Source organism: Balaenoptera ricei, chromosome 12 (assembly GCF_028023285.1).
Source record: "Balaenoptera ricei isolate mBalRic1 chromosome 12, mBalRic1.hap2, whole genome shotgun sequence".
Taxonomy (NCBI): domain Eukaryota; kingdom Metazoa; phylum Chordata; class Mammalia; order Artiodactyla; family Balaenopteridae; genus Balaenoptera; species Balaenoptera ricei.
This window is the reverse complement of record NC_082650.1, coordinates 77,876,578-77,889,618: the sequence shown is the minus strand read 5'-3', so window position 1 is coordinate 77,889,618 and position 13,041 is coordinate 77,876,578. Positions and strand designations below refer to the sequence as shown.

Sequence of the window (13,041 nt, the reverse complement as noted above, 5' to 3'; positions counted from 1 at the left end):
AAGGTGAGAGAGTGGCATGGACATATATACACTTCCAAATGTAAAACCGATAGCTAGTGGGAAGCAGCCACATAGCACAGGGAGATCAGCTCGGTGCTTTGTGACCACCTAGAGGGGTGGGATAGGGAGGGTGGGAGGGAGGGAGATGTAAGAAGGAAGAGTTATGGGGATATATGTATATGTATAGCTGATTCACTTTGTTATAAAGCAGAAACTAACACACCATTGTAAAGCAATTATGCTCCAATAAAGATGTTAAAAAAAAAAAAGAAAGGTAAATATAGGATTGGGACAGGGCAAAAGGGGGCTACGGCACCTTCTATGTATCTGCTACATACTTCTGAGCCACTGCTAGCCTCAGGGGCAAAACTAAGCCAGTGGAAGCCAAAACTAAACCCAGAGACTGAGGGGTCGTGGTCATGTATGAGCATGGACGTGTTATCTTATCACTTCTTGGCTGCTGAGCCAATGAGGAAGACCTTTGATAGGGCAATAGGAAGAAGAGCTATACATCATGGAGATCAGTGGCTGGAAAACAATGATGAGAACACGTCCAAGCTCAGCCTATCAGTCAAAGAGCCTTAAGAGGCACTTGGCTGTGTTCAGTGCACTTATCCCCTGATCATTGGATGATGATGTTCATTTCAACATCAATGCTTTGTGCAGACCATGAGGCTAAGAGCAAGCCACCACAAGGGGAAAGATGTACTACAAGACAAGTGACCAATGGGCAGGATGCTTTTGGATACAGGAAAAAAGAATATGAAGCTTTGCCATCCATCTTAGCAGCAACAACATGACTTCATATATATACACGAAGACAAGTGAGTGAGTGAGTGAGTAGATAAATAGACAAAGAGATCACAAGTAATCCATCAGTAGAAAAAAAAAAAAAAAAAAACCCTGGCATCTTCTGCAACTTGAATAGATACTGTAATGAATAATTCACTTTCTTTCTTTAGTTTCTGCAGTCCCTTGAGCTCAACTTAATCCTTGCATAAAGTGACAGCTGGAAGTAGTATTTCAGTTTTATAACTTGCAGAACATTTCTTGCAGTCAAGTATTTGGTTTTGTGCCCATGTTTGTTTCTGCACCTCCTTGTGCAACACAGCAACCCTGCCTGCTCCAAGCCAAGGCCAGACAGAGTCTGGGAGGCAGGTTCCAAGTGGCTGACAGTGCTGGGTTTCAGATATAAGAAGGCATTTCTCCACTGTCTCTCTGTTTTCTTTCTTGTGACAGGGAAAGTGATTTCTCTGCAGTATGACATTTGAAATGATGCCTAGCTTTTGCTAAAGATGCACAAGCTGCCAGCCCTGAAAGAATTGGGAGGACACAGGATTCCAGAGCCCAAGAAGTGTTGGAAGGCTTATTTGTCACCACTTGTGTGGTTCTAGTAGGAGCTGACCATCTCCATCACCATTGCTCCATCTCCAGGACCTCTGGACCTTCCAGTGAGGGGGGAAAAAAGGCAGAAGTAAAGTAAAATAGCCGAGGGTTGTTGATAGAATAAGAGAAGAAGTTAGCCTTCCTAGTAAAGAGTGTAAGAAAGAAAACCATAGAAAGACATATAAGATATAGGCTAAGTATCTTAGATCATTTCATGGATGTCAAAATTAAGACAACATTATTGTTAAAACTGTGGAAGACTTTGTGAAGATTAAAATTTAAGGCTTCAATGTTTACCTTCAATGGTTTCCCTGCTGTTGAATTTACAAAGTAGTTAATAATTCTGCCTTCAACACTTTATACCAACATGAACCATAGCAGGTGTGAGCTACGGTGATATTGTAAAAAATGAAATTCTGGGGGATCGAAAGTCATAGGCCTACAACTTCTCATTTCCTCCCCATTCTTACCATCAACACTTCACACCATCTCTGAAAGATTTCAAATGCCTACTCCCTTCTACTCTAACCCTCTGCAAGTATCATTTGGGTATTATCCCCTTCTTAAATGTCTGTACTATCTCCCCCAAATTCTTCAGTTAAAAGCAAAGCTCACAATCATGGCCTTCCAGATCCATCAGCTATTCATTCATCAAACATTTATTGCGTACCTAATGGACGTCAGGCATTTAAGAGGTGTGGGGAATAGAGAGATGTAGTGTGGGTTTATAGTGTTGAGCAACACACAGTTTTGGAGGAGAAACTGGTACGTCCACGGCCTTCCACCAGTCAGTGTATGAGTGTGATGGAACATGGAGACAAGACCTCTAAAACCCAAAGCTGGAAAGTATGGGAGGCTTTCCAGGAGAGACGATGAGTAGGTGGCTTTTAAAATAAAAAATAGACATTATCCAGGTGAATAAAGTCCACGTCCAGGGGACAGCATGTACAAGGGCACAGAGGTAGGAAAAACATGGTCCAGAGGACTGAAAGAGGAACAGCATGGCAGGAGGGGGAAACATATGCAGCCGGTGATGAAGCCAGTCTGCTAGGTAAGGCCCACTAAGAGCCCTGCAAAGAATTTGGATTTCAACTCCAATGTAATGAGGTGACATCAAACATTTCAAGTAAGAGGACATAAACATGATAATTTTTGTATTTTAGAAAGACGTCTCCAAAAGGTCCATGGAGAATGGATTGATGTAGGAAGACCAATCCAGAAGCTATTAAAGAAGCTAGTAGATAAATAATAAGGACTTGGATTATAGCCTTGATGATAGAGAAGTGAGTATAGAAAGAAAATATGGGGAGATAAAATTTAGAAACAGAACTGATAACATCTGGTCACAAATGATATTGGGAAGCTACCTTTAAAGGAGAGAGAGAAATCCAGGCAGATCCCCAGTTAACCAATTTGTGACTTCGAAGAATGACCAGATCTGGGAGCAGAGACAGACTCAGCTGTAGACATGTTGTTTTTGAATGACCTTTGTATGTACAAGTCTATGCTGTAGGGTACATACTGGAGCAGGATGTACATATTTGTTATCAGCATATTAGTTACATACATATTAGTTAAAAACTGGGCGAGTAGATGAGATTCATTTAGGTTTTATTCCTAAAACACATAACCAATGATCTAAAAGTTGAGTTGAAAGAGTTATATCATGGAAGCCAAGGGAAAAAAGAATTTTAAGAAAGAAGTGGTCCACAGTATTAAATACAGCAAAGGTGTCCTATAAGATAAAGCCCAAAACTATCGTATATGGCAACTCTGTGAACTTTCCACAATAGTTTCATTCAAATGTTAGAGAAATCAGAGTGTAGAGAGCTGAGGAGTGAAAGAAAGGCCAGACATAGCGAAAATGTAAGTACAGCTGAATCGTCTAGCAAAGACTAGGTTATGCTAAAGCAACAAGCAATTCTCAAATCTCAGCGGCTTAACACAACAGAGGTTTATTTTTTATTTATTTTTTTAACATCTTTATTGGAGTATAATTGCTTTACAATGGTGTGTTAGTTTCTGCTTTATAACAAAGTGAATCAGTTATACATATACATATGTTCCCATATCTCTTCCCTCTTGCGTCTCCCTCCCTCCCACCCTCCCTACCCCACCCTCCCTACCCCACCCCTCTAGGTGGTCACAAAGCACTGAGCTGATCTCCCTGTGCTATGCGGCTGCTTCCCACTAGCTATCTATTTTACTTTTGGTAGTGTATATATGTCCATGCCACTCTCTCACTTGGTCACAGCTTACCCTTCCCCCTCCCCATATCCTCAAGTCCATTCTCTAGTAGGTCTGTGTCTTTATACAGAGTGAAGTAAGTCAGAAAGAGAAAAAGAAATACCGTATGCTAACACATATATATGGAATGTAAGAAAAAAAAAAAAAAAAGGTCATGAAGAACCTAGGGGCAAGACGGGAATAAAGAGGTTTATTTTTTTATTGTGCTGTGTGTCCAATGCAGGTCATCAGGGGCCTCTGTTCAACACAGGAGGCTCTCCCAACACAGGCATTTATAATTGTTGCCCCAAGAAAAAGAGAACAGCTGTGTCCCATAATGGCAACTAAGTGCTTTCTCCTGGAAGCAATACCTGACACTTCATTCTTATTTTACGGGCCAAGGCAAATCAACATGGCCACACAAGGCAGAGAAGTACAATGGTACTACACATCCAGAGAGAGAACTAGGATATCTGTGCAGAGTCTTCATGAGGGGATTTGGGCACCACTAGCTACAAAGGGCTGTTAAGTTAGAGGAGAGATTTTTGTCTGGTTAAGATGGGACAGACAATGGCACTGGTGAAATGTGTGTCCACAGCTCACACTCTGTGCTCTCGTGTGCAACCCACCCAGTAAACCCCATTCATGTCTGATATCTCTGCAGGAATATCCTTCCGATGATGCTGTATTGGGCACATCTTCAAAACTCTGCTCAAGAATCACTTCATTCAAGAAACTGTCCATTGATAAGCTTGATACTTACTTAACATTGATAAACTTGGTTACTTGTGTTCAAGTTCATGTAGGTAAGTGTATTTTCTTATGTTTCTATTGTTGACTTCTTTGTATCTTTTTCACATGTTTTGAAGTCTTTTCCCCGAACCCTCTAAAACACAGAACGTTCACTTTTGCTTCCTTTCTTTCGATGGGGTAACTGGCCACAAGGTATATACTCAGTCCATGATGTTGGTTAAACAACTGGCTTCTCACTGACCAGAGAAGACCTTTCTGCAAAGTTCTTTGCATCCGGTCACCCTTGAGCACATAGAGTCATTTATAGAATGGTTTTTGAAGAAAACTGCAGCTGGTTTTTTCCATGGCTGAAGAGGCAGGAAATTGAGCAGCAGTGTCCTAACTCTTATGGAAACTCCACCCCATGTACTGGCACCATCGTAATTTTGCTTAGTCTGCTTTCTGGGACTAGCCCAAACCTGTCAAGTTCTCACTTTAAAAACTCGCAGGTGGATCTACCACATATTTACACCCTCAAAGTCATATGCAAAGGAGTTGCTACCGAGCTGAGACCCCTCATCAAGAAGGCTCACAAAGGGGTTGTTTTTATGATGACCGATTTATTCAGAGTTGCCTTCAGTCTCTGCTCTGGTCCTACAGGACCATGGCCATACATGTGCAGGGCACCTCTCTGGGTCCCGAGTACAGGCTGATCTGTGGGACAGGTGCTAACTGTCCCCTACACATCAAAACCATAACCTTGGCCTCGTCAGCAGTATCTGAGCTACTGAGCTCAACAGCCACAGATAAGCAAACTCCGGAGGGCTTTGGAAGTGAAACAGGTGCCTGTGCATTGGGGTAAGGATTTCCATGATGCTCAGAGCTGAAAAGGTAGATTCAGTCATCACATTTTTGAGCCAGGAGGAGTCACAGAAACAACCCACACACAAAATAAATAGTTCAGTACATAACCCAACAGACCAGGAGAGGCTTTTAAAAGAAAAGGGAAAATCTGTCAAGAAGTGAGTTTAATGGGAGGACGAGTGAGGCCGCAAAGACACTGTATGATTAGGGAAAAGCTAAGCAACAGCCATTTGGATGTATCCTGAGGACAAGTAACGATTGCGATCCAACGAAGCTACTAAATACCTTTTCCACAGAAGTGAGAAAATGCAGTTTGGGGGTCTTGCTAATTTCAGCTCTTGATTCAGGGTAGCAGAAATACTCACGAAGCCTTGCAGCCAAATTGTAATCATAAATAATTTTCCTCTCCAGTGGGTTGACTCCAGTTGGCACTTATCGGCTTACAGGTCAGCACAAATATTTTTATAATGAGCCATAAAAGGGGGAAAGTATAGTCTAGACTGGCAGTCAGAAATCCCGCTGCTTTCTCTCAGCAACTCGACTGAATCTGATCTGGATGACTGGCCCAAACTGATAATATCAGCTCCTTGACTTTTTACATGAGAACAGGATCTTACCTTTCAAGCGGCGTAAAATGTTATAAGAATGGGCAGCATGTACTTCAGGGCTGGGTGGTCGGGACCACTGAGTGGTTCCCAACACAATCCCTGGTGCCTCCCTCCCTACCCCTACCTCTATTCACTAAAGCACACATTTCTTTTAATTCTTTTTTCCCCTCCACTCCCACCTCCTCCTATATTATTCTTTTTTTATATATATACATTTATTTATTTATTTATTGGCTGCATTGGGTCTTCGTTGCTGCGCTCGGGCTCTCTCTAGTTGCGGCGAGCGGGGGCTACACTTTGTCGCGGTGTGCGGGCTTCTCACTGCAGTGGCTTCTCATTGTTGCAGAGCACAGGCTCTAGGCACACGGGCTGCAGTAGTTGTGGCACGCAGGCTCAGTAGTTGTGGCACACGGGCTTAGTTACTCCGCGGCATGTGGGATCTTCCCAGACCAGGGCTCGAACCCATGTCCCCTGCATTGGCAGGCGGATTCTCAACCACTGCGCCACCAGGGAAGTCCTATATTATTCTTATTGTCTCAGTGTTTCTCCATTTTGATATTGATGTCCTGATACAGCCTGATGTTTCAGTCCTGCTAGTGACACCCACTACTAAACTTCATGGAAGGAATGGTTGAAGAGGCAACCGCCCCTTTATTTACAGTGAAGATGCTGATAAAATAGAAGTCCCATGAGGGCAAACATAGTGTCTGTCTTGTACAGAGTAGGCACTTAATTAATATAGACATGTAGTGTTTAATATTTTTTTAGTAATTAAAACACATTTCTCTTGATTTTTCTGAAAAGATTACACATGAACATTGTCAAGGTACTGTATCCCATCCCCATTCCCCAAACATTCTAAAGCACAAGGAGCAGAAAGCTGCTTGTTTTGGATTGAATGTGTCCCCCCAAAATTCATATGTTGAAATTTAATCTCCAACGTGGTGGCTTTAGAAGTGGAGCTTTGGGGAAGTGATCGCGTCATGAGAGTGGAGCCCTCATGCATGGGATTGGTGTCCTTATAAGAAGAGGTCAGAGAACTAGCTGGCTCTCTTTGTACCACAGGAGGCTATGAGAAGTTAGCAGTCTGCATCCTGGAATAGGGCCCTTGCCAAAACCAGTCAATGGGGCACTCTGATCTCAGACTTCAGCTTCTAGAACCGAGATAAATAAATTTCTGTTGTTTATAAGCCAGCCAGTCTATGGGACTTCATTATAACAGCCTGAACAGACTGAGACACTGTTTATGGAGTATCCAGTCTCTAAATATTTCCAGCCAGCCTCTCAAAATCAGTGGTTCTATTTCAGTAAAAGCAAGAGAATAGAAACGGAAATACAACCAGGAAATAGCTTGTATGTCCCAAACTCATTTGTTCATTTAGGACCAGACTTTCATTAGGACTTTGGAAACTCCTGTTGACATTGTTATCTTCTAGCATTTTCCCTAGCAGCTAAGAATCTCAGGCCATTAAAAAAAAAACAAAACAAAAAAACACTGTGGGGTAACTATAATATGAAGTCTGTAGGAAATTCTGAGAAACATGAGTGTTTTATCAGAGAGGTGCTGGGTTACAGCTCAGCAGACTTGTTGAAAGAGGGTAGGTCCAAAATGTAATAATAGAAGGAAGCAGGCAATGTTCAGTGCTTATGGTCTAATAAATCAGGGGAGATGTTTTTTGATTTTACTCTTCCAGGACTGAATGTCCTGACCTAGCCTCCAAATTCCATTGACTGGTAACCAGCACAGGCCAGTTAACAACTACTTACTAAGTACTACTGTGACCAACGAAGCCCTCCAAGTCATTATGCAACTTGCTTATTCCATGACATGTTTTGAATTTAGAGACTAAAATCACATTGTATAAACTCAGACTGCTATTTTAAATTTAAGGCAATTTTTGCCAAGGCAAATGGAAATTTAGAATAAATATATCATCATTAGGACAGTCAGCATCCTACCTTCCAAATCATATTTAGGAAAACCAGAATTCTACAACCTTGCTGTTCTTTGAAAACTAAAACACAAACTACTTTTACCCAGGAGGGTCTTTGCAGATATGCGCCATCCCTACAATTTTAATCTAGATAGAAGGAAATGACTTAGGAAATACAAAGATATGTAATGTCTTATAGTCCAACCAGGTGAAACCAAGTCACTCCATTTACCAGTGGGATGACAGAATGTTTTAGCTTAATGTCACAATTTGATTTTGTGACATATACTTTTACTACTTCATATTAACACTGGTGGTCCAGTGGTGCCTTTCCCAGTTCCTGTGTTAACCCAGAAATGCCTGTCAGACCCTGTCCCTCAGGAAGGGGAGCTAATATTTTCCAAGGAAATAGAGCCCAACAGAATGATGTTGTGATAATATTACCAAACCAAACTTGGGTCTGCTACCCAAGCAAAGCCAACCTACTGACACCAGGTTGTGGTGAAGGGAAGTACAGTGTTTATTGCAGGGCCAAGCAAGGAGAACAGGCAGCTCATGCTCAAAAGACCCATACTCCCAAACACTTTCAGGGAAGGGTTTTTTTTAAACATCTTTATTGAAATATAATTGCTTTATAGTGTTGTGTTAGTTTCTGCTGTATAACGAAGTAAATCAGCTATATGCATACATTTATCCCCATATCCACTCCCTCTTGCATCTGCCTCCCACCCTCCTTATCCCATCTCTCTAGGTGGTCGTAAATCACTGAGCTGATTTCCCTGTGCCATGCAGCTGCTTCCCACTAGCTATCTATTTTACATTTAGTAGTGTATATATGTCAGTGCTACTCTCTAAATTCGTCCCAGCTTACCCTTCCCCCTCCCCGTGTCCTCAAGTCCATTCTCTACATCTGTGTCTTTATTCCTGTCCTGCCTGTAGGTTCTTCACAAATTTTTTTTTTAAGATTCCATATGTATGTATTAGCATACGGTATTTATTTTTCTCTTTCTGACTTACTTTATTCTGTATGAAAGACTCTAGGTCCATCCACCTCACTACAAATAACTCAGTTTCATTTCTTTTTATGGCTGAGTAATATTCCATTGTATATATGTGCCACATCTTCTTTATCCATTCATCTGTTGATGGACATGTAGGTTGCTTCCATGTCCTGGCTATTGTAAATAGAGCTGCAGTGAACATTGTGGTACATGACTCTTTTTGAATTATGGTTTTCTCAGGGTATATGCCCAGTAGTGGGATTGCTGGGTCACGTGGTAGTTCTATTTTCAGTTTTTTAAGGAACCTCCATACTGTTCTCCATAGTGGCTATATCAATTTACATTCCCACCAACAGTGCAAGAGGGTTCCCTTTTCTCCACACCCCCTGCAGCATTTATTGTTTGTAGATTTTTTGATGATGGACATTCTGACCAGAGTGAGGTGATACCTCACTGTAGTTTTGATTTGCATTTCTCTAATGATTAGTGATGTTGAGCATCTTTTCATGTGTTTGTTGGCAATCTGTATATTTTCTTTGGAGAAATGTCTGTTTAGGTGTTCTGCCCATTTTTGGATTGGGTTGTTTGTTTCTTTGATATTGAGCTGCATGAGCTGCTTGTATATTTTGGAGATTAGTCCTTTGTCAGTTGCTTCCTTTGCAAATATTTTCTCCCATTCTGAGGATTGTCTTTTCTTCTTGTTTATGTTTTCCTTTGCTGTGCAAAAGCTTTTAAGTTTCATTATGTCCCATTTGTTTATTTTTGTTTTTATTTCCATTTCTCTAGGAGGTGGGTCAAAAAGGATCTTGCTGTGATTTATGTCATGGAGTGTTCTGCCTGTGTTTTCCTCTAAGAGTTTTACAGTGTCTGGCCTTACATTTAGGTCTTTAATCCATTTTGAGTTTATTTTTGTGTATGGTGTTAGGCAGTGTTCTAATTTCATTCTTTTACATTTAGCTGTCCAGTTTTCCCAACACCACTTAGTGAAGAGGCTGTCTTTTCTCCATTGTATATTCTTATCTCCTTTGTCAAAGATAAGGTGACCATATGTGTGTGGGATTATCTCTGGGCTTTCTATCCTGTTCCATAGATCCATATTTCTGTTTTTGTGCCAGTACCATACTGTCTTGATTACTGTAGCTTTGTAGTATAGTCTGAAGTCCAGGAGCCTGATTCCTCCAGCTCCGTTTTCTTTCTCAAGATTGTTTTGGCTATTCAGGGTCTTTGTGTTTCCATACAAATAGTGAAATTATTTGTTCTAGATCTGTGAAAAATGCGATTGGTAGTTTAATAGGGATTGCATTGAATCTGTAGATTGCTTTGGGTAGTATACTCATTTTCACAATATTGATTCTTCCAATCCAAGAACATAGTATATCTCTCCATCTATTGGTATCATCTTTAATTTCTTTCATCAGTGTCTTATAGTTTTCTGCATACAAGTCTTTTGTCTCCTTACATAGGTATATTCCTAGGTATTTTATTCTTTTTGTTGCAGTGGTAAATGGGAGTGTTTCCTTAATTTCTCTTTCAGACTTTTCAGCATTAGCGTATAGGAATGCAAGAGATTTCTGTGCATTCATTTTGTATCCTGCTACTCTACCAAATTCATTGATTTGCTCTAGTAGTTTTCTGGTAGCTTCGTAAGGATTCTCTATGTATAGTATCATGTTATCTGCAAACAGTGACAGCTTTACTTCTTCTTTTCCGATTTGGATTCCTTTTATCTCTTTTTCTTCTCTGATTGCTGTGGCTAAAACTTCCAAAGCTATGTTGAATAATAGTGGTGAGACTGGGCAACCTTGTCTTCTTCCTGATCTTAGAGGAAATGGTTTCAGTTTTTACCACTGAGAACTATGTTGGCTGTGGGTTTGTCATATGTGGCCTTTATTATGTTGAGGTAAGTTCCCTCTATGCCTACTTTCTGGAAGATTTTTATCATAAATGGGTGTTGAATTTTGTCAAAAGCTTTTCTGCATCGATTGAGGTGATCATATGGTTTTTATCTTCAATTTGTTAATATGGTGTATCACATTGATTGATTTGCATATATTGAAGAATCCTTGCATTCCTGGGATAAACCCCACTTGATCATGGTGTATGATCCTTTTAATGTGCTGTTGGATTCTGTTTGCTAGTATTTTGTTGAGGATTTTTGCATCTAAGTTCATCAGAGATTCTGGCCTGTAGTTTTCTTTCTTTGTGACATCTTTGTCTGGTTTTGGTATCAGGGTGATGGTGGCCTCATAGAATAAGTTTGGGAGTATTCCTCCCTGTGCTATATTTTGGAAGAGTTTGAGAAGGATAGGTGTTAGCTCTTCTCTAAATGTTTGACAGAATTTGCCTGTGAAGCCATCTGGTCCTGGGCTTTTGCTTGTTGGAAAATTTTTAATCACAGTTTCAATTTCAGAGCTTGTAATTAGTCTGTTTATATTTTCTCTTTCTTCCTGGTTCAGTCTCGGAAGGTTGTGCTTTTCTAAGAATGTGTCCATTTCTTCGAGGTTGTCCATTTTGTTGGCATGTAGTTGCTTGTAGTAATCTCTCATGATCCTTTGTATTTCTGCAGTGTCAGTTGTTACTTCTCCTTTTTCATTTGTAATTCTATTGATTTGAGTCTTCTCCCTTTTTTTCTTGATGAGTCTGGCTAATGGTGTATCAATTTTGTTTATCTTCTCAAAGAACCAGCTTTTAATTTTATGGATCTTTACTATTGTTTCCTTCATTTCTTTTTCATTTATTTCTGATCTGATCTTTATGATTTCTTTCCTTCTGCTAATTTTGGGGGTTTTTTGTTCTTCTTTCTCTAATTGCCTTAGGTGTAAGGTTAGGTTTTTCAGTTGAGATTTTTCTTGTGTCTTGAGGTAAGATTGTATTGCTATAAACTTCCCTCTTAGAACTGCTTTTGCTGCATCCCATAGGTTTCCTTTCTTTTTTAAGTTTATTCATTTATTTATTTTTTAGAGCAGGTTCTTATTAGTTATGTATTTTATACATATTACTGTATATATGTTAATTCCAATCTCCTAATTCATCCCACCACCAACCCCCCCCCCCCCGCCACTACTTTCCCCCCTTGGTGTCCATACGTTTGTTCTCTACATCTGTGTCTCTAGTTCTGCCCTGCAAACCAGTTGATCCATAACATTTTTCTAGGTTCCACATATATGCATTAATATACGATATTTGTTTTTCTCTTTCTGACTTACTTCACTATGTGTGACTGTCTCTAGATCCATCCACGTCTCTACCAATGACCCAATTTCGTTCCTTTTCATGGCTGAGTAATATTCTATTGTATATGTGTACCACATCTTCTTTATCCATTCGTCTGCCAATGGGCATTTTGGTTGTTTCCATGACCTGGCTATTGTAAATAGTGCTGTAATGAACATTGGGGTGCATGTGTCTTTTTGAATTATGGTTTTCTCTGGGTTTATACCCAGTAGTGGGATTGCTGGGTCATATGGCAATTCTATTTTTAGTTTTTTAAGGAACCTCCATACTGTTCTCCATAGTGGCTGTATCAATTTACATTCCCACCAACAGTGCAAGAGGGTTCCCTTTTCTCCACACCCTCTCCAGCATTTGTTGTTTGTAGATTTTCTGATGATGCCCATTCTAGCTGGTGTGAGGTGATACCTCACTGTAGTTTTGATTTGCATTTCTCTAATAATTAGTGATGTTGAGCATCCTTTCATGTGTTTGTTGGCAATCTGTATGTCTTCTTTGGAGAAATGTCTATTTAGGTCTTCTGCCCATTTTTTGGTTGGATCATTTGTTGTTTTTTAGTATTGAGCTGCATGAGCTGTTTGTATATTTTGGAGGTCCCATAGGTTTTGGGTTGTCCTGTTTTCATTGTCATTTGTTTCTAGGTATTTTTTGATTTCCTCTTTGATTTCTTCAGTGACCTCTTGGTTATTTAGTAGTCTATTGTTTAGCCTCTATGTGTTTGTATTTTTTACATATTTTTTCCTGTAATTGATATCTAGTCTCATAGCATTGTGGTCAGAAAATATACTTGATATGATTTCAATTTTCTTAAATTTACCAAGGCTTGATTTGTGACCCAAGATATGGTCTATCCTGGAAAATGTTCCACGAGCACTTGAGAAAAAGTGTATTCTGTTGTTTTTGGATGGAACATCCTATAAATATCAATTAAGTCCATCTTGTTTAATGTGTCATTTAAACCTTGTGTTTCCTTATTTATTTTCATTTTGGATGATCTGTCCATTGGTGAAAGTGGGGTGTTAAAGTCCCCTACTATGATTGTGTTACTGTTGATTTCCC

General features: G+C 40.0%; 1 protein-coding gene across 1 annotated transcript in view; it reads left to right on the top strand.

The window, feature by feature from the left end:
- The window catches only part of LOC132376418 (uncharacterized), a 79,194-nt gene that overhangs the window by 36,854 nt on the left and 29,299 nt on the right, over positions 1-13,041 (top strand). Inside the window, exon 3 of the mRNA XM_059942083.1 lies at positions 4,277-4,418. Coding sequence (XP_059798066.1) covers positions 4,277-4,418 — 142 coding nt within the window. The remainder of the gene's footprint in view (positions 1-4,276; positions 4,419-13,041) is intronic.